Genomic DNA, 21,382 nt, shown 5'->3' on the forward strand with positions numbered 1-21,382 from the left:
TCAATGCATGTACTAAATTATTTTAAAAGTCTTTCACTATGAGTGTTAATTATATATATTAATCTCAATAAGGCATACATTAACCTCATGTATGTTCCAATATATCGGAAGAAAAAGAGAATTGAAAAGAAGTTTAGAAGAGCTGAAGAAGGTAAAGGAGACTCTTCTAAGAGAAAAAAAAAGTATCGTCATAATTATAAGAAGTCGGATACTTGCCACAAATGTGGAAGATTTGGTCATTATCCAAAAGATCGCAGAGTCAAGGAAAATATTAAAAGCCTTGATGTAAGTGACAACATGAAAGATTCTGGCATGCATTAACCTCATGTATGTTCCAATATACATAATCAAATAAGATGAGATATTTTATATGATTAACTTAAATACTAATAAAAATTTAACCATGTCTATTACAATAAATTATATGTTAATTCAAACAAAATCCCGGCAAATGTCAGTGCCAAACGCTGCCTTACCATTCCCCTTGTATGATTTTGAGTTTATCCTTAGCGCCACCAGCAACGCTGTATGCTATCTGTGGAGTCGCTGCAAATGAATCTCAGTTCGTATTCTTCGATTTTAGGTCGGAGAATGGTGAAATGCGAATGGAACCTGAAATTCTCTGTTTCTCCATGGTTATTCTCATCTAAGAAAAGTACTACAAGTATAGCAACATTTGCAAGTTCGTCAGAGCTAAATGGAGCATCCATTTCAGTAGCTGAAGCTGAGAGTTCATCGTCGATCTCTCTTTGTCGCGATTCCCCCATTTCAGGTTCCTTTTTTCCCCAATTTGTCACAGTGATTGTTTCAGAAATCAAGTCGTTACAATTTACATCTAGTGGTTAATTTTTGTTCAGGGTCTATGGAGCAAGTAATGGTGGAATATGTTTTTGGGAGGAGAAAAGCAACTGAAGTTGCTCACTAGTAGGTACCCGGGTCCCGTTATCTTCAGCTCTTTTAGTGTCTAGTTTTGTGGTTCATCGTTTATTAGGTACATTTTGCCTCCATGCAATGTGCAAAATAGTTCTTTTTCCAAGGGGAAGCAGCTGTATTTCTTTATGTTATTGTGATATTCCTACTTAAATTTTTATACTTGCAATTTGGTTGGTAACAAGTATGATGGAGTGATTTTTTTATGCTGCTAGAAACTGCTCAATGGGACTAACGCTTTTGTCTTTTATATTCTCCGAATGAATCCTAGAGGTATACATATATGAACTGCGCATATTCGAAATGAAGTGCTACCACTGATAAAGTTCACAAATTGCTGGCACTCTCTCCGTTTCAATTTGTTTGTCTTAATTTCCTTTTTAGCTCGTTTCGTAAAGAACATATCTTTCCTCTCTTTTTTATGGCAATTTGGTTGGTGACATGTTGAAAGACATTTTGGTACGTTCTGCATAATTTAGTTCAAGACCACAAGATTCAAAAGTCTACTTTACTTTCTTAAATTCCGTGTCTAGTCAAAACTAGACAAACAAATTAAAACGGAGGGAGTAATGGATTTCTCTTGTTATTGAGTGTCTGTCTTATATATTTCAGTTATTCAATTCAAATTCTGAACTCTTTAGTCTGTTTGACGATTCCTTATTCCAATGAAGTGTTATCAATAATAAAGGTAATAAATTGTGTGTGACTAATTTCTCTTGGTTGCGTCTGTCTTCTATATTTCAGCTGATCAATTAGAATTCTGAAATCTTAAGTCTGTTCAAAAGTTCCTTACTATGTATATTTAACTTTTGACTACTAAATGTCTCAGCAATGCTTCTTCTTTACAATTATTGAAGATATACAAGTTAAAGCTTAAATGCATTATCTTGTTTTGAGTTCATAGCTGTATGATTATGGGAGACCACAGATACTCGCTTACTTCTTTCTATAATTGGGTATCATCAAGGGTATCATATAATTTTATCAGCGTATAATCTCCATTTCTGGCAGTGTATGGAAGCATGTTGTTCAGAAGGGGGATGCAGTTGTTGATGCCACCTGTGGAAATGGTTACGATACCTTGGCATTGTTGAAACTGGTTGCTGATAAGACACAGAGAGGTCGGGTTTATGGCATGGATGTTCAGAAAATTGCTTTAGAAAGCACTTCATCCTTACTGGACCAGTTTGCTAGTCCAAATGAGGTACTGCTGCTGCTTATTTTGTATCTCAGGGCCTAATTAGCTATGACATTTTACTGATGATGATGCCAACAAATAGACCATCCCAACTATCTAGCCGGAAGCTAGAGTGAATGGCAGTTCAGATACATCTTCCCATAAAGTTGTCATTCTGTTTGGTTTAAAGCATCTATACCTTATGCTATAAGCACATAGCATACAGTCGCTTGCATTTATTGTATAATAATCTTAATTGAAGATATAACACCAGCCTAAAAGTGTGAAGTAGTTTATCTCAGCCCTAACTTCCACTTTCCCACTTCCAAGAGTCAGGTCTTGGCATCTTGCCTGGTAACTCTACTTCCAACTCCAAAATTACTAGAACCAGCCAAACATCACTAATGATAGTCTGTTATACTACTATGCTTAACATATGCATGGATCTCTCTGTTTATGTCCTTTTCTGTCCAAAGACAACTGGAATAAGAATTAGTTTAAATATTTCACAAGTGTGCGTATGGAACAGCGAGGCTCACCATAAGACTTCATTCGAAAGTTTGCAAGACCCAATCTCATTAGTGCTCACACATGGGTGAATGGATTTAACCTGCTGTACCAGTGTCTTGTGAGCTAGATGCCTTTTATATTTTCATTCTAGTTTTTGAACATGTGAAGAAGTAGATTGAGCATCCAAGTGGCAGAACTTGTTTTCTTTTCTTGACATTCAACTATTTCTCCTTACAAATTATTTTTCGGATGCAGCTTCTTTAATGAACATTGTTCTGACAATTCTTTAATTATCTAGTTTCTTTCAAAAATGATTGTTTTTCTCCCACTTCATCAGTTCTACATACATTTGAAGCACATCTGCTGTTCTTCATGCAGAAAGAACTTGTTGAGCTATTTGTCATGTCTCATAGTCAAATGGAGGACATTGTTCCAAATGATGTGGCTGTAAGGTATTGTTGTTTCTCAATTAAAGGATGTCAATGACTTAAACTCTGAATGATCTTCTCCAAAAAAAAATTGCACCATGCTTGTGTCAGGTTAGTTGCTTTCAACTTGGGTTACCTTCCTGGAGGTGACAAAAAGATCATTACCAGGTCTGAAACAACTGTGCTTGCATTAGAGGCTGCTAAGAGAATCTTAGCACCTGGCGGACTCATCAGCATTGTAACTTATGTGGGCCATCCTGGTGGGAGGTAAATTCTTGAACCTTATGTTCATAACCATTTTCAGCTGAAAGTTCCCATTTCTGTTGTTTGAGAGTCATCATATATCCACTTGCTGACTATACATTCAAGCATCTCGACTATTTAAGTTGGAAAAGTTCTGTTCAATGGTCTTTCTCATCGTCCTCTATTAACGCCCTTTAACTTTCCTAATGACCTATGTATAAGGAAAGTATATGTATGATTATCTCGCTTGTGATGGTACCCTATTTGCAAGGGGTTTAGTTTATAGTAGTTAGTACTATGTTAGATACATATTTACATTTGTTTATCATATAGGGAGGAGTTTGAGAAGATTGAAGAATTTGCTTCGAGACTACCGGTTGAGGGTTGGAACTGTTGCAAACTACATACGTTAAATCGCCCACTAGCTCCCATGCTGATATTCTTATTCAAAAGATAGAACAGGTTTTTTGAGTTACCAAAATGAGACTTGGTATCACGTCAAAGTGAAATATTAGTGTAGTAAGTAGAATTAAAATGATTTTGTAGTTATGATTAATTTTTAGTTCAATAAATGAAAAATGAGTACAATTATATTTGTATAGCTGCCACAATAATCTCACCCTTCCATTCATGCATCATTGTAGTAGTAGATAGTAGTTACAACTAGTATATATGATGAACATGCACACATGCCTTTATTTATTATTTCTAGCTGAACGTACAATGAGTTTTTGTGCTAGCCAGGTACTAAATATTATTCCTAGCTCGTTTAAGTAATATACCTCGCTAGTGTATGTAAATTTAAAATTGTTACATGGACAGACGATGTATAGAACTTAAACTCCCCATCTAGAGAGTCTAGAGTTACATGAAGTTATTTTGGTGGTCTTCTTGTTGATTATTTGTTGTTAGTTCTAGTTCAATTTCCAAGTATGTCAACCACTTTTGACAGTCATATTCATCTACAATCTGCTGAGGATGATATTCAATAGTAGTGTCCAATTTGCAGTAGCTGTCTAAATGATCCAAATTATTAATACTAGTAGGAGTACTACTAGTATCCAACATGTATTCCCAAAAGTCCATAACTTGATCATTAGCCTTGGAAGAAGTGGGAGAGAAAGACTCTAAAGTAGCGCTATTATTGTCCATGTATTGGCCTTGATGACTACTTGTTGAAGTTGATGATGAAGAAGAATTGTATTCCTCTTTCTTCATCAATACTAATCTCTTCTTCAAATGAGTATTCCACACATTTTTAATCTCGTTATCTGTTCTTCCAGGTAAATGAGATGCTATCTTTGACCACCTGTACCATCATACACGTGAAATTAATTTCAAGACAGAGATCTACAACGTAAATTATCTCTCTTTCTCACTCACTCTGTATATACCTGTTGCCAAAAGTGCGATGTAGGTTAATAATGGTGTCCTCTTCTTGTAGGGTGAAATTCCCTCTCTTTACGTCAGGTCTTAGGTAGTTAATCCACCTCAACCGGCAACTCTTCCCACACCTCAATAACCCTATACACATACGCCGATATAATAATGAGTTAAACTTCTATACACTGGCCTGGATGCTAGCTAGCAATCAAGTCGATCACCATTGATAAATAAATTCTTAAAAAAAGATCGATGAGACACGTGTTATCTGCTACAACAAATAAAAATACGTACCAGCTTGTTTAGGAAGGGCACGCCAATTGCCATGGCCATGTTTTTGTATGAAAGAAATAAGCTTCAAATCTTCAGAAGTAGTCCATGGCCCTTTCTTCACTTTACTTTTATCACAACAAGCTGTTCTTCCTTTACCCATAATATTTAATAATATTACTTGATATATATATATTATAATATAATATATGATATGATATGATCAATAATCTCTTATAAACTCACATATACGTTATATTAGTTTCTTTCTGATGAACCAATACATATATATAGTAGGAGGGTTTAAGATGTCTAATAAGGAGTGGGTCCATCCCAAGAATTTCATGTGGACCCTAATATATTAATTAAAAAAAAAATAAGTAGTATCTGATGAAGTTATGTTTGTACATGTATTTTACGAGAGAAATGTTGAAGTTTTGCGAGTAAAAAGTAATTTGAAGTACTTAAAAATGAGTCAAAAATAACCAATACACCATTTCCAAAATTGAAGAAATATTGAATAGAATTCTACAACTATTAATTTACATATTTCAAAAATAACCTCTTTATCTTCACGAGATAGTAGTAAGATTTGCATATATTTATCCTCCTCAGACCCCACTTAATAGAATTTTATTGAATATGTTATTATTGTTAATCAATATATTGAAAATACGCACATAGTAAGATTTATCACAAAGAAATTATGTAATGGAATAATTGAAGTTTCTTTCACTCTTAATTTATCATAATCCTAGCTTATTTGAGTTTTGAAAAAGGAAAACTTCTCGATGGAAATCGTTTTATTTTTCAATTTATTACTATTAATAAGCAAATCAACAGTATTGTAAGATTATTGAGCTATAATAATTTTAAAATGTTCTTATCATAATATATTATTGTCCATTTTGAATTAAGATAGCATAGTTTTCTTAAAAAATCTTACATCATTAAAAATATCAGACAACTTGTAATTAATCTTTTTAATTATCAATATAAAACTTTATTCACGCTTCGAAAGTATCAGTCCACGAACTTGGAGATATTCAATACTCACAAATAACAAAAGAAGAACACGTGTTGAGTCATAGATATATAATATATAATATAATAATTTAGAAAGATAAGTGCTGATTTTCTTACCTACATTAGACCAAAAGTGGACATCCATTTACACAGTGATATATATGTTGTCACAGTTAGTTTGGTAGGATTTCCTAAAGCGTTGAAACTTTTTTTCAACTTCCAACATATATAAATAAATATATATTTCCCATACCGAATTAGTAGAAAATTCATATTATAAAAAATAATTTTCACAGTTTATCTCTCATCAAATCAGTTCATTGAATAAATGCACAATGAAAAACAATTTTTTTTATTAAAATAGTGAAAAGCATCTTAATTTTTCTCTATACAAACATTACTATATTATTTTTTTCTCACCAGTTTAATTAAAATATTTGTGCAAATAGCGGTTGAACATTTTGTAGCGGAAAAATATAGTGTTTTTTAGTAGTGTTTTTTGTGCCTTGTGTAAAAATATTACTCCTTTAGTTTTCCACATATCTAGTGGTAAAGTTGTGTTTTTAATTTGTTTATTTTTAAATAAAAAGAATCAGAAAGCTGCTAAGGTGAATTGTTGTGACAATACACTCTTTTGTCATAGTTTAATTATGTGATCCAGTACCATTAATTGTTGACATATATACATACTAAAAAGAGATGATTTTTTTTTTTAAAAAAAGAAATGCATGGGACAGTCAGTTTCACAATTCTAAAATGACAATTAAACGTAATTTTTCCTTATTAAAATGGATAAGGAATTAAAAGCAGCATGCATTTAGCATTTGCCTCAGAAAATAAAAACTTCATCTGCTCAGCGCGGAGCCAAAATTTTCACTTAGAGAATTTAAAATATAAAGAAGTAGACATATGAATAATCAAAGGGGGTATAACATCTCCTATATATATATATACCTAAAAATTATTTTAATCATATATAAATAGTGTAATTTTTTGCCGAAGATGATTCGGATGATCCCTAACCATAGGGTAGCTCCCGTTCACTTTTGTTTGTCCGCTTTAGACTTTACTCGTCTCTTAAAAAATAATAGTTGATATGAGGATTTGACATAATGTCATATTAATTGATTGTTGGTATTAGGTCTTGGAAAATAATTGAAAATAAGTAATTAATTGTAATACTTAGTAAAATATGAATATTTTTTTTGATTTGTTAAAAATGTCAAGTAGTAAAAGCAAAAATTGATTTTTGGAATAATGAACGAGTAAAAATAAATGGAGGAAGTATATATGCCAATATTTGTTTTTAGATTAATCTTTATTCATTTATTTATTTTAAATATGAATTACGGTATTGTTTGCATTGCTAGCGTAAGATTTGATGACTTTTAAGAACCAATAATAATAATCTCCTATATATGATCAGTTATAATTTAAACAAGAATATAATACCTATGTGCTTCATTTATAAAGAATTGTATATGTTTATAACTTTTTAAAAAATAGTTTAAGTAGCCTGTTATCCTAGGGAGTTGCCACTTGGGATCACACAAAACGCCACATTTCAGTATCATTAATTAGTTTTTGCCAAATATAGTTGACGTGTCATGACTTGCAATTTGTGTTTTTTTATGACCACAAAATTTAATGACATGACATGATTAATCTAAGCATAGTGGAATTGTAAATTTGATAAAAAGTCATATATCAGTTGGACTTGAGAACCATCACAATTAATGCCATTTCCTAATTAAACACCTAGTCACGTATAATAATTTTACAAATTGTGTTTTTCTATGCATGCATTCTTAATTTTTAATATGTTTTATTTGAGTTAAAAGTATATATATATGTGGCAAATAATTAGTTAATGTATTGAATTTGGTTGGAGGGTGAAAGGCACATAATATTTGACACGCACCAAACTTGTGTTATCCGCATGTATAGTCTTAAGCTCCTCTTACAGTATAAATAATATTATTATCAATATCATATTAGCCTAGGTGCTTATAATTTAAAACAAAATTGGTAAATTTTCATGAATTTATGTCTCTAATTCCCAAACAAATCAACTACACGTATTTTTAATGTTGTCAATGCCTATTTGAAGGGCCTGAAATTGATGACAATACACTCTTTTGTCACATCAACTTACAAGTAGCTAATATCAGTAATCATCAAAAGATGTGGTGCAGTGGATAAAATTATTCCTTTTTTAATCAATGATCTTGTGTTTCAACCCTTAGTATGGAGAAATCTACGCTGCGCAAATCAAGAATAATCGAATTCCAATGCCGGAGACGGAACACCAATGGAAAAACAAATACCAATAACGCTTTTATCATCATGTGAATTTGGTGGTTTGAACTTGTAAGCACATGAAACTTTCAAAGTGTTCACACATTGGCAGGTAAAAGGATCCGTGCATTATCAAGATTGCTCTACTTTTGATTGACAGAGTCACTTTTATCAAAAGGTAGAATCCAAAATAGGTGAAAAGACGGCAGAAAAAATGGGACCATGTTTGACAAAATATTGTTTATGGTTGCAGCATTCTTTGACAAGCTAAAGAGTCCAAATACTCTTCACCAACAACTATGAGTTATGACAATGATTGAAGTGGTTTTTTTTTTTTACCAATGAATTGGTAAAGTTTTTTTTTGTTTTTTTATGACCGTGGTTTCCAAGCCATCTTTCGTACACCTCGACTAATTGCACTTGATACCTGTCACCTTCCACCTCCACCAACAATAGGTAATTCTGTCTACAAAAGCAAGGGCAGATGAAAAGAATCACCTAGTGTTTTTTGTCTTTGTTGAGTTTTGAACATGAAACCTCAAGTTCTCACAAGCTTATCTTAGCTAAAGGGGTATATACATATGGTTTGCGGCTGAGCAATTATGTGCATATTTGAAGGGAGTAATAGCCTCCTCACATTGCAGCAAGAAATGGAAAAAAAAAAAAGAGACTACATATTAGCAAATTAAACCTGAATTTAACATAAGGTGCAGACAATCACAAAATGTTCAACCAACCACAAGTTTTTCCTGTTTATTCCAATCGTACATCACCAAAAAAGGGAAGAGAAGAAATGTTCATCCCAAGTTCATGGAATATAGACAGGGCATCTAAGTTTTCACCAAGTTAAGTGCAACCTAGAGACTGCCACCCCTAAGTGCAAGAACAAGGTGAAGAACAGAACCACCTTCGATATTGTAGTCTTTAGCTGTCTTGTCATCTGCTAGCTGTTTTCCAGCATATATAAGCCTGCATTAAACCAAAAGTACAAAGTGTAAATCCACTGTCTCAAACTGCCAAAAACAAATAACAAACTATGAACACAACTTGTATCACATAGGGTAAAGATAAACTGGGTAGGTAGTTCACAAAAATAGATATATCAACAAGTTCAATATCTCCGAGCCACTGTTCACCATCTGCCCATATGATGAAGGTGAAATCCTACAACATCTCAATTAGTACACCATGGATTTCCATGAACTAAGAAATGGTATTCCAGTAAAAGCCATATCCTGATGTGCTATAGTACTATAATGATCATGACAGACAACAAAAAGTCTGCCAAAATGGTTAATGAAGCGAAATTTAATGTTTTCATATTTTCTATTATCTCAATCAGATAAGATACAAACACCACAGACTGAGCACTCATATAGTTCTGTTTTTTGGCATTCACTGTCACTGATAAGAAAGGGAAGAAGCAAACTTGTCCAAATTATTATAACAAACTGCATGTTGGTTATATCTGTCTACTTGCAAGAAAATCCTTTTACGAAGCCAAGACTAAGCGAAATATCTCTCAAAAGGAGAGATAGAATTGAATGTCTCTAGGGCATCGGTCTAGTGGTAAGAGTGCAATATGTGATGTGGGTATGTTGGTAAGGTGCACATCTTGGGTTCGAATTCTGCTGAAGACAAAAACCTTGTGTTTAAGAAGGGCAGAGGGGCAGAACATTGTTGATAGAGTTTCGAATCATTCACCACCCCAAGGATTTCATGATTATCCAAAAAAATAATAATAAAATTTTACACCAAACTTAGAAAAACAAACACCAGGATGCCCACCATTTTTCTGGCAATGCTAGCAGGCAGGTATGAAATTAGGCTGATAAAATTCGGCTAATGAGAGCAGATGCAGATTACAAGATCTGTAAGACCTGCTGATTTTTCTAGACAATGTATTAAGCAGAATTGCAGATGCAAGACCTGTTAGACCCGTCCACTATTTACAACGCTCTTAACCTTAGCACTACTAGTTTTTTTTTAGAACTACCTGACATATTTCAAGTCATTAAGTCTATAATTTTATGCTGTCAAGTAAACCACACAAAAGTTCAATTGTATAATCCAAAACCTAGGGTATACCCCAAAATGGACATGAGGATTTCACATTTCCTCTATCCTTAAAATACACTGCATTTAAGCAAATCATATGGGACATTCAATTGTCACAGTATGGTCTACAGATGATTACAATTATGGAATCGGGCATAGTAGAGCATTGAATAATAGAAGACATTTTAAGTCCTAAAAAAGTACAGTTATTACGGGAATGCTAGAAATACCAGGGAACGGAAACATGACAACCTGCACAGATTTAAAGGGAATTCCAAAGAAGATTCATAAGCCAGGCACACAGCATCACACATACAACATAGTGTGGGGGAGAGGAAGCAGTATAGCATGGGGAAGAGGATAAAACACAAACACTGAAAACCACAAATCTAGTGTATGCAATTTGAATGAAATTAAGGAAATACAAACCTTTGCTGCACAGGAGGTATTCCTTCTTTCTCCTCAACACGCTCCTTGATACGATCAATGGTGTCAGTGGGTTCAATGTCAATCTCAATTTCCTTTCCAGTGAGAGTCTTCACCTTGATCATGGTTCCTCCCCTGAGCCTCAGAACAAGATGAAGAGTTGATTCTTTCTGAATGTTGTAATCAGCCAGGGTTCGACCATCTTCCAATTGTTTCCCAGCAAAAATCAGTCTCTGCTGATCAGGAGGTATGCCTTCTTTATCCTGGTAAGCAACACATCAGCTCTAAGTAAAATGAGAAGAACAGAAGATTGACTGTTACATGTTAGCACTAACGCCAACAGTTAACAAATACTACAGAAGAGAAGTGGACAAACCCAGGATAGGTCAGGGCAGAGACAGCAGAAGAAGGGGGGGGGGGNGCTTTGACAGGGACTGTACAATTATGAGGTTTTCCTTGTGCGTTATGGCGGGCTCTTACATTTCGTGGGTTGGTCATATTTTGGCAATGCATATTACAATATTAAGGTTGACTTTAAATAAACTAGTTAGAAAATAAAAAACTTAGCATGGGCCTGAGCTGTATTTGATCGGGTCCCTCTAGCCTCAGAAATAGGAAAAAACATGGTTTAGGGAGCATAGATCTCTAGCATCTGGGACAGACTTTACCCATTTCCCTCCGTAATGAAAGGCTCCATCCAAACTTACAGAACTGAAAGAGAAAATTAGGGACCTACTTGACAAGGGGTTCACTATACCTAGTGTCTAAACAAGATAAAAAAGCTTCAAAACAAGCTACAAACAGGTGAATATCTTGTAACAGTGGCCTAAGGGATATCATAAAGAGCGTGATAGCACCATCAATCGTCTTCACATGATGTACATTCACTCCAATAACATCTCGATGAAGATTAGAAAGGGTCAGCAAGAAGTGAAGATAACCTTCGAAAGTGAAACAGGGACTTTACGTGGACCATCCAAGGTGATAAATGCTCCAGAACAAATATTTATCAAAAGAGAAGAACAAACAGTAGAATATTTAAACTTAAGCCACCATCAATCACACACAAGACTACATTCTGGTGTTAACACATCATTGCATGCTTCTGTCTGTTTTCTATCAAATATTGCTGAAAGTATGCAATCAAAATCTGGTGTGTTTACATTCAGGACATACTTATAATTCAATATATTTAACCACCTGTAAAGAGGCATAGGAAAGTTCTTTTTTTTCAAAAGAAAAGACTAAAGTGAGTTAAAGGTGATGCAGGTAGCTTTAGAGAGTTTATCATTCATAAGTTGGACATCAATTTGAAGTGCATATCCCATTTATGCACAACTAGGACAATCCAGACCAAGTGCATTGTATGTGCCAATAAAAGCCTGTATCTATTGAGGCTCCAAAAGACAAGCTTTCTGGTACTGTATTTGACAGACCATCCGTATCTAATGGAATAAAGCTTATGTGGAACAAATTCAGTTTCCATCAGCAGGCAATGGAAAGATCAATACTTGCAAAATAAAAATAACATGTAACATTAACAAAATAGCATTTTTGCTTCTCAAAAAAACAAAACTAATTAGGCCCCCAAGGCCTAGCTCAAATGGCAAAAGGTGGAGGATTTGTCGCTTAGGTCGCAGGTTTAAGCCCCACACCATGCAAAGCGAAGCCCGGTATTTAAGTGGAGAAGGGTAGAGAGGTGAGCCCATTATCCACCGAGTTTAAAAGGCTGTGATTGGTCCACAGGGCGGGTCACAGACGGATTTCTCGGTTATCAAAAAAAAAAAACTAATTAGCATCTTTTAATTATCATGACCACCACTTTCCTTCACTAGACTTAGAGCCGGGTGCAACTATATAAATCTTTTCCAATTATATAGTTTAGTATCTTTATTGTTTTACAAAGTACTACTAACAAATGTGTCATTTAAAACTCAAGTTTCTGTAATCCAAAATTTTCCTCTTGTCAAATAATTGCTCTTATATGTTTATGTATAAGATTTGATAGTCCCAGAACTCATTCATTTGGGTCTCTTCTAAATTAAAATAGGTTCCTCAGAGTCGGAGTTAGATTTTTTAATTTATGAATTCAGAATTACAAAAAATATTTTTACTTACTGAATTTTGAATAGATTATTTATCTATATCAAAAGAAATATTTAACACACATATAAAGTTTGAGCTAAAGTTACTAAATTTTACCGAATCCATAACTTACACGAAGACTCAGCCCGTGAGAACCCCGGGTCATTCTTTTTCCTGATATAATACAAAAAAAATTCCCAATAGGATGAAAGAGGTTTTATTCAAACTTCATTCAGATGGCAAGGGCATTTTAGGACCAAACTATTAACCAATGACATTTTTGTTCAATTTCACATAGTTTTAGGACATCTTTTACCCTTTTTCGTAAAAATAAGACATAGATAAAGGTTATGGTACATCCTTCACCCACAAAAATTTGGTCCAAGGGGCTATGTATTACCAAAAAGGGTTTGAAAGTATCTTGTTTTATTGGAAACATACTTAAGTATATGAAATACTCCCTCAATTTCAATGTTACTCCCACAACATGTATAAGGTAACCTTGTCCACCAAATCTAGGATAAATGAGACTAAATCAGCTAGTGCTTAGAGCCGGTGCAACTATATTTTTTTTATATGACTAATTCCAACGAGATACCTGTCACCTCAAACCCAGGTAAATATGTCCACCAAATCTACAACAGATGGTACAAAATCAGCAAGTGTTTAGAGTTGGTGCAACTATATATTTTTTTTTAATGACTAATTCCAACGGAATACCTGCCTCACTCCCACAACACTCACTCGCACAACATGTATTAGGTGACTCTGTCCACCAAATCTAGGATGGATGAGACGAAATCAGCTAGTGTATATCCAGAAAACTAGTGTATTTAATAAATGTCATTAATGCCAGTATTTTTCAACGGAAAACATATCTGGTTTTAGCATATGCTTTGTACTTGCGGCCAACTATGATACGTCCATATCATTAATTAAATCAGCGAAAAAAAGCAAAAATTCCATCTAAATTAAGTAAAACCAAACTAAACCCACTCACACACATCCCTTTTAATCCAAAACAAGCCATTGAGACGTGATACCTGTCACCTCACACCCGCAACAAGTATCAGTGCCTAACTATGCCCACCAAAGTTAGTACAGATAGAACAAAATCAACTATTGAGATCACGAATTGACAAACACAAACACGTTGAGCAATTATACGTATCATATCAATCTCCACACACATAACAAGATGCAAAACCCTAATTTATGAAAACAACAGCACAAAATTGTGAAGCAAGAAAATAGTACCTGAATTTTGGCCTTGACATTGTCAATGGTATCGCTGCTCTCAACTTCGAGGGTGATGGTCTTTCCGGTTAGGGTTTTCACAAAGATCTGCATGATTGATTGATCGATCGATTTGGCTCCTACAGAAACAGCTCGTTCCCTTTACGCTAAGTTTATCAAGCACAAAAAATCGGATGAAATAATAAGGAAAAAGAAAAGGAACCCTATTTATTTGTTCTATTCTATTGGCCCTAAAAACAAACAAATTTCTGACCCCATCAAATATATTCCTTTCTTATATAACCCACCTTTTTTTATTCTAATAGGACACAAACAACATATATATGGTAAAAGGTTTTTAATTACGACTAAATTTCAGAAATAACAAATATAAATACATAATAAATATAATAAGTCTCTATAGTTATAGTTTTGCTAATTGCTCTATGATTAGACTGATAATTTCGCTTAATTGATACTAATCTCTCTATATATATACTAATATGAACAAATATACAAAATAAAAAAAAATAATTTATTACATATATACAAAAAGGGACAATTATACAATTGTAAAATATACAAACTACGGTTCATACAAATACCCGAGCTTCTTCAGAAAATTTGAGATGAAAATTTATGAAATATCGTGAAAAATTGTAATATATACAATAAACAAAAAAAAATTGATTTACACACATTTTGGCGGTTACCTGAAAATGTGATGCCACAATCGAGAGGGGAATCGTGCATATTCAAAATTCAAACTGATATGGGTGAGGGATTTTAGACGAAATCGTAGTGAGTGGGGAGACAAGATATGCGACGTGATTTGTATAAAAAAGATACAGTTCTGTTTTGATTTATATTTTGATACAAATCTGTGTGGGTCCTGGTTCTATAGCAAGAATTGGGGAAACTGTAGTCACGTATTATAATGTTCTTAAACTGTAGCTATAGTACTTAATATAGTCTAAAGGTTTGATATTCTGTATAATTTACCCAATACACTATTTTTTAGATCTTAGAAAGTTTTTCTAAAAAAAAAATTAATTCATAAATATGTTATTTTAACTTGACTTTAACTGATATGTATGTTGTGTTGAACTTTATGATGTCACATAGAATTTGTGTCTAACTTTATGATGTCACATATAATTTGTGTCTACTTGTGCACATTCAAAATTAAAGGACATAGATACATTACTAGCTTATTCATGTATCTAGTTCGGTAGTAGTATAGAGCATGCGTCCGGTGTAGTATTAATGTAGGTTTGGCTTTTGGTATTTGATATTATTTGTGATTTATTGTGTTTAGATGACCGCACTTTGTCGTAGTTGTGACAGTTCTTTGCATATATGTGCTACACTGTTTTGATATTAACTGTCATATTACTCCTCCCTATCTTTTTTTATTTTATTACTACAATAATTTGCACGAGGCAAAGATCTTTCGAAAACAACCTTTTGATTTCAAATGAGAAAGGGATGGGTGGCTTCCTTATATGAACTCAAGCAATCACTCCCTTGAGAGTTGGTTTTTGGGATTGAATCAGACCCAAAATTAATTCCTTTACGTTTGTTGCAGTTAAAAATGGTCATATGTTTGAATGGAATCATGTGGCTCACTGGTAATAATAAGTATACAGCAAACCATTTATTTTGAATGTTCTCTAATTCTGGATGTCAAAAGTACTCATTCTCACTTGACATACGTAGAAATTCATATATGAAGCTTGAAGGAAACAACACATTGACAACAATACTTTTGTTTCATATCTGAAGCAAACAACACATTGGCAATACTGCTGATATTCATTTCACTGTAAATGAGTTACAAACATGTTAAAGAGTGTGTGGGCGCGCATGAGAGTGAGAGAGAGAACCTGTTGGCGGAAAAAGAAGGAAAACTACTCGGAAATTCATTCAATTTGTGGTTGTCATCTGCTAATCCCACTGCTTTCAGATGTAGTACGATGAAATAGAACGAAAAAAAGAGCAATAATTTACAGAATGCGTCCATGAAAAAATGAATGTAACTTGACATCAATCGTTCATCAGCTAGAGCATACTCTGTGTTCCCTAAGCACATTTCTGCGGTGAGGAGGATCTCTTAGTGCTGGTTGGTTCTGTTTTTGAAGTGTTTGTACCAAAGATGAACCACAACTCTGAAACTTTCACATGCCTTTGGTCAGCTTTAGACACATGCAAAGATAATGAGACACGAAACAAAATGTCACTGTAAGTTTATATGATGGGAAATCACACATACCTGTGTTTACTCTATTGCTTTCACCGAGCACTACGGTTAAGCAAACCTTGGAATGACAGATAAAGATCTTTGTTTTCCGTCCCGAAAATCTCTTCTGATTTTTTTAAAGTTTCCTAAATTTATAATGGCAAAAAGCATTCAGTAATTGAGTAACAAATAGGAGGAATTCACAGGATGCGAGCTAATGCAACGAATAAGGCTCATCACCTCACGAGACTGCTTTTGTGCATTTAATTCCTTAATGTTGGTCAGAAATGCACTGAACTGCTCATAGGATAGACGACTCCTGCATCAACAACAGCATATACTGTCAGGTGAAAGATCCTTCCTTACTAAAAAAAAAAATTAAACAGAGAGAAAGTAGTTTAGCTATCCACCTAGCTTGTCGGAAGAACTCCTTCCCATCAATTCGAGGAGTTTGACCTAGTAATTCGCATTAATAAAAACAGATTAGAGGATCATACATAAACCAGTCAGTAACAAGATTTTCTGAAATTATCTCAAGCAAGAATGCCTTTGTAAATGTGCAATACAGCAGAAAAAAGTAATATTTGCAAAGCTCACAAAGAAAATTGAAAAGTTAGTTCTTAGGAACCTGGCAATGGGCGTGACTTAGGAGGGGAGTTAGCTGCTGATGACTGTTGACTTGATGGGAAAAAAGATGACATTGAACCTCGTCCCTCATATTGAGAGTTTGTTGGAGAGTTGACGCCAGACGTCCTCTGAGGAGATCCAGCAACAGAATATCTTCTAGGAGATACACTAGCAGAGATTATTTTGGGAGTCCCAGTTGGAGTAAGGCGCGGTGTTATGTAAGGTGTCATCATGGAATATCTTTGCAAAGTTCGCTTTGAGGCTGGATCCAAGAAAATGGAACAAAGTTAATTTCTTTTGCTACATTATGATATTATAAGCAGAAAACATAATGTTCAAATACCATCATCATTAATTACTGTGCTGTCCATAGAACCACTGAAAGAATGGTGTGCTGCATAGCTGTTCACCTCCTCTGCACGATATTATCATCAAAACCAAATTTAGAACATCAAAGATAGAACACCATATCTTGAAGCAGCCAAAAGTGTGACATAAAATCTTGAACATGATAAATGAGCACATAAGAGGAAATACATATAAATTGAAGCCAAGACATACCCTTCACGGAATAGGCCTTATGGGTAGATTGGTCGTAAGTGCCAATATCAACAGTTTCAGCTGGCTGAAGATGCAGAAACAAGATTGGTAGTTTAGTCTAGCAGAAGCACAGGATAGAAAAGAAAATGGTCTTGCTCTAATGCTACTAAAGGGCAGAAATTTGACTAGCGCAAATATCTGAATTCCAATTTTATTACCAAAAAAAATCTTTAAGGAAGTTTAAGTAGGGATTTGGATATGAATTTGATTATATTTGAAAAAAATAGTATTTAAAGTTAAGTTGAAAAAAGGGTATATGGAAGTTGGAGTAGTGTTTGGATATGCATTTAACTTGGAAAAAATGTTGAGGTTTTGTGTGGGAAAAAGATTTACAACCACTTTTTCAAACTTGAAAGACTCAACTTCAAGTTGGAGCAAAAAATTGACAATGTATGACCAAGCAGTTTTTTGAAAAAGGAAAAAATTGTATGTCCATTGGGCCGTAAGTTATTCTCTACATGATTTTCCTAAAATGAAATGTGAAGAGATCAAGATTCTGAAATCTTACCGATGAATTATCATCACTAAGAGACTGCACCAATTGCCTTTTAAAAGTCTCCAACTGTAAAAATAAGAAAGCAAGTTTATGCTATGCAACAAGTAAGCAATAAATGACATAGCAGAGGCAGAAGCTACAACTAAGATTTCAATCAAACAATCAGAGGCATGGAAACCACTATGTCAGGTTGAGGACATATTGATAAATCTCTTTCTCCTATAATGAATGCTCTAACTTTGTCATCGAATGCGGCTCCTAATGAAGAAGTAAGAAAATTGAAAGGTGAGACTGCTTTCTCATCACAATATAGAGATATGGAAGTTGACGGATCTGGCTTCTCTGAGAAAGAGTATAATGTACCTGAATCACTGATCTCTAAGGTGGAAAATTCTCACTATATAAGCCAATTTAGGCCCACTTCGCAGTCTAATGTGATTGATGATTTATAAAACAATGACCAAAATCTTGGCTAAAAGTTAATTGCCCCTGTGATAAACTGTTCAAAACCTTCCACCAATGTAGCATCATACATAGCAGCAGTGCTATAGATAACTCTTTTTTTGGTCCAATAGTTGATTCACGGGATAGGAAAATCTAAGGATGATGGAGGTATGCCTATCACAGCCTTGAAAATGGGCCAATGGGATAAGCTTTAAAGATAAATTGCATTGGTTGCCTATCCTAATAATTCATTACTTTTATCATGCGCTGCGTATCTGTATCTTTCCTTGTTATTCACTACAACAGGGATCTCAGTTTTTCACTGACCAAAAAGAGTTATACACAAGAGAATTATTCATTTCCTTTTCTAGTTTTATACTTTGGAACGGTTATCTTTATTGATTCATAAAGAAAAGAATATGTCATCAGGGATCCTGTGACTGGTAATATGGTTAAGTTCTTGTTTCTCGTTACTTTACTGCTAATATTTGCTAGACATACAAGCAGTTCAACGTTAGTTGTGAAAAGGTTCTCAAAAAGGTTTATAGTTTCTTGAACTACTCCACTCATAACCTTAAGATTTGGATTGGAAACTCAAATTCTTTACATGGCATTAAAAGGCAAACTTCGTAAATTCATTTTCACAACAGCTTTGTCTCTACCTATTGTATCATTTTGGACTCTCTCTCTGAATTTAGTTCATCGAGCCATAGTTTTGCTCAAAAGTCTCATTTCTGTTTATCCTGCTGAGCCTTCTCTCTAAACTACAAATCTACTCTTCCAATTGTAGAACCTATTCTCTATGCTCCAGGCATACTTCTTAACATGCTGAGCCTTCTCTCATAACCCCTGGATTGCCCACTCTTCATATTGTTGAGCCTACGCTCTAAGCTCAAGACCCAAACCTCTTGAGCCACTTTCGATTTATCAAATGATCTAAGGGACTTCAAACTGCAATCAATTAAGTTGAACTCGATGTGCCAAATCTTAATTTCATCAGATAACCAAGTAAAAATAACTTAAGGGGCAGTACAGCATAGAAAATTAATCTAGTAGTATCCATGAACAGAGGTTTCACAGACATCTACTTGAAAATCAAATATATATTCTAAGTAAGGATATAGATCCCCTCAAGAAACAATCGTTTCTTTTTACCTACTTACATGATAGTCTTTACATTTAATTACATCCCAAAATGTTTGAAAACATTCATATAATAGTAGTGTAGTTTGTAACTTCCACAAAGAATTCAAATTTATTTAAGTATTCAAACTTCAAATCTTGATGTGGTGATATTTCAATCAAACCAGCTTTTCACTTATTACTATAAGGTTCTCTTCACTATTACTAATACAATATAAACACCAAATTAACATTTTAAGCTCAATATACGGTGTTAGACTGTATATTGAACTTAAAATGTTAATTTGACGTATATATTACCATATGGGACAGAGGGAGTGCCAGGCAGTAGCATTAACCCATGACTAATTAAAGCATAACCCTCTAAAAAAATTATTAAACAACGTTCAACTTAAATTAAGATATTTTTCTCCAATAATCCAGCAGAAGTTCAACAACAAAAATTTAAAAGAGATAACTAGTTTATCACCTTCGCTAAATCTCGACCCATTTTCTTTACTGTCATAGCCAATGAATCCCTCTCCTTCGTAAGCTTCATCTGTCATTTTTTTCAAAAAAGTTAGATTAAGGCCATTCCATTCCAAACAAATGCAAGCGTTAGTAATGAAAAGACAAGCAAATACAAGCAGTACATTATCTTCACAAGTAAATTGCAACCGCAATTCATTTTCATGACAAGCCTTCTCGAGCTGAGAGACCTTGTCCTGGAGCTCCACAATGACCCGATCCTTGTCGTTAAGCTTCTGACGAAGTCTCCCCGTCTCCGACTCAAGTTTGGTAACACGAGAGGCTATAGCCATGGAAGTAATCTTCCTAGCAAGATCCAACTGGTCGTAAGGGTCCGTCGGAGTGACCGAGAGTATTTCATCGGAAAGATGAAAGTCCGGCCCGGTACTCCGGCTACTATCGCTGCTGCTGTTCAGAGACATCTCCGAATTCCCAAAAACCCTAACGCCCAATGATGGAAATTTGGAAAAAAAATGGATTACGGAGAATACAATGGAGAGTTTGAACAGAAGAAATGAGGTAATTAATGAGTTAATTAGGAATTAATTCAATTAATTTTGATTCCGTTTTGACTTATGTTTTTGAATTTAAAAAATGATTAATTAAATTAAAGAACAAATGGGACATGCTTTACGGTGGTTTGTCTCATTTCGGGGTTTGAATTTATTATTTGTTTTCCCTCCAAAGCTTAATTGTCCTTTTCGGTTTAGTCTGCTTTGGGCCTATGGGCCCTAATTTAAACCCGCTAACCACTGTACTTCAGAATTGATTATTTACCTATCAATCTCTCCTCTCTTGCTTCCTCGCCTCTCTCCCTCTCTCGTCCCTCTGTATTTGTATTTGTATATTCAGTATCAATTATCTAATGAGTTCTGTCTATTTCATGTATACAATAACAAATATGCATTGATATATCCAGTATATCTATGCATAGTTATATATTGATTCTGATAGGACATTGATATATCTAGTGTATTTGTGATGTATTTAAAGTATTTTGTGCATAAATACATCTATCTAATATCAAAGATATATACATAGATACATTCTTAGAAAAGAAAAGGAAGATATAATTGTCCAAATACGTGTATATATGCATAAATACATGTATCAACTATAATTTGGAATCAATTTTAACTTGTTGATTGACATTACTTTTAATCTCAAACCCCACTTTGTGAGATTATATTGAATATATTGTTGCAGTAATTCAATGCAATTATCCTATTGAAGGTGGACAAATAATTAAATACCAT

At 34.1% G+C, this 21,382-nt stretch overlaps 4 protein-coding genes across 5 annotated transcripts; 1 reads left to right on the top strand and 3 right to left on the bottom strand.

Annotated features, from left to right (window-relative positions):
• Positions 1-459: 459 nt before the first annotated feature.
• Positions 460-3,871, top strand: LOC125866198 (uncharacterized). The gene is made up of 6 exons (XM_049546511.1): positions 460-772; positions 858-924; positions 1,942-2,134; positions 2,996-3,069; positions 3,157-3,312; positions 3,622-3,871. The coding sequence occupies exons 1-6, from the start codon at positions 529-531 to the stop codon at positions 3,743-3,745; spliced, it is 858 nt and encodes a 285-aa protein (XP_049402468.1). The 5' UTR covers positions 460-528; the 3' UTR covers positions 3,746-3,871.
• A 6-nt stretch (positions 3,872-3,877) lies between these two features.
• LOC125866200 (transcription factor MYB58-like) lies at positions 3,878-5,119 on the bottom strand. Its single transcript, XM_049546512.1, has 3 exons — positions 4,966-5,119; positions 4,683-4,812; positions 3,878-4,597 (listed from the first exon to the last, which is right to left on the bottom strand). The coding sequence occupies exons 1-3, from the start codon at positions 5,102-5,104 to the stop codon at positions 4,153-4,155; spliced, it is 714 nt and encodes a 237-aa protein (XP_049402469.1). The 5' UTR covers positions 5,105-5,119; the 3' UTR covers positions 3,878-4,152.
• A 3,823-nt stretch (positions 5,120-8,942) lies between these two features.
• LOC125865657 (ubiquitin-NEDD8-like protein RUB2) lies at positions 8,943-14,307 on the bottom strand. The gene is made up of 3 exons (XM_049545860.1): positions 14,092-14,307; positions 10,753-11,012; positions 8,943-9,234 (listed from the first exon to the last, which is right to left on the bottom strand). Exons 1-3 carry the CDS (start codon positions 14,182-14,184, stop codon positions 9,123-9,125), a joined length of 465 nt encoding a protein of 154 aa, XP_049401817.1. The 5' UTR covers positions 14,185-14,307; the 3' UTR covers positions 8,943-9,122.
• A 1,499-nt stretch (positions 14,308-15,806) lies between these two features.
• On the bottom strand, positions 15,807-20,652 carry LOC125866124 (uncharacterized protein At4g15545). 2 transcript variants are annotated; one of them, XM_049546423.1, is made up of 10 exons: positions 20,252-20,652; positions 20,089-20,157; positions 18,045-18,098; positions 17,498-17,561; positions 17,280-17,351; positions 16,938-17,198; positions 16,720-16,765; positions 16,550-16,628; positions 16,343-16,455; positions 15,807-16,265 (listed from the first exon to the last, which is right to left on the bottom strand). In XM_049546423.1, exons 1-9 carry the CDS (start codon positions 20,546-20,548, stop codon positions 16,363-16,365), a joined length of 1,035 nt encoding a protein of 344 aa, XP_049402380.1. In that variant the 5' UTR covers positions 20,549-20,652; the 3' UTR covers positions 15,807-16,265; positions 16,343-16,362. The 2 variants fall into 2 exon arrangements, with proteins under 2 accessions (XP_049402380.1, XP_049402379.1); XM_049546422.1 differs by having other exon boundaries at positions 15,807-16,238; positions 20,252-20,651.
• Positions 20,653-21,382: the final 730 nt, after the last annotated feature.

The sequence above is a fragment of the Solanum stenotomum genome, chromosome 5 (genome assembly GCF_019186545.1).
Source record: "Solanum stenotomum isolate F172 chromosome 5, ASM1918654v1, whole genome shotgun sequence".
NCBI classification, from domain to species: Eukaryota; Viridiplantae; Streptophyta; class Magnoliopsida; order Solanales; family Solanaceae; genus Solanum; species Solanum stenotomum.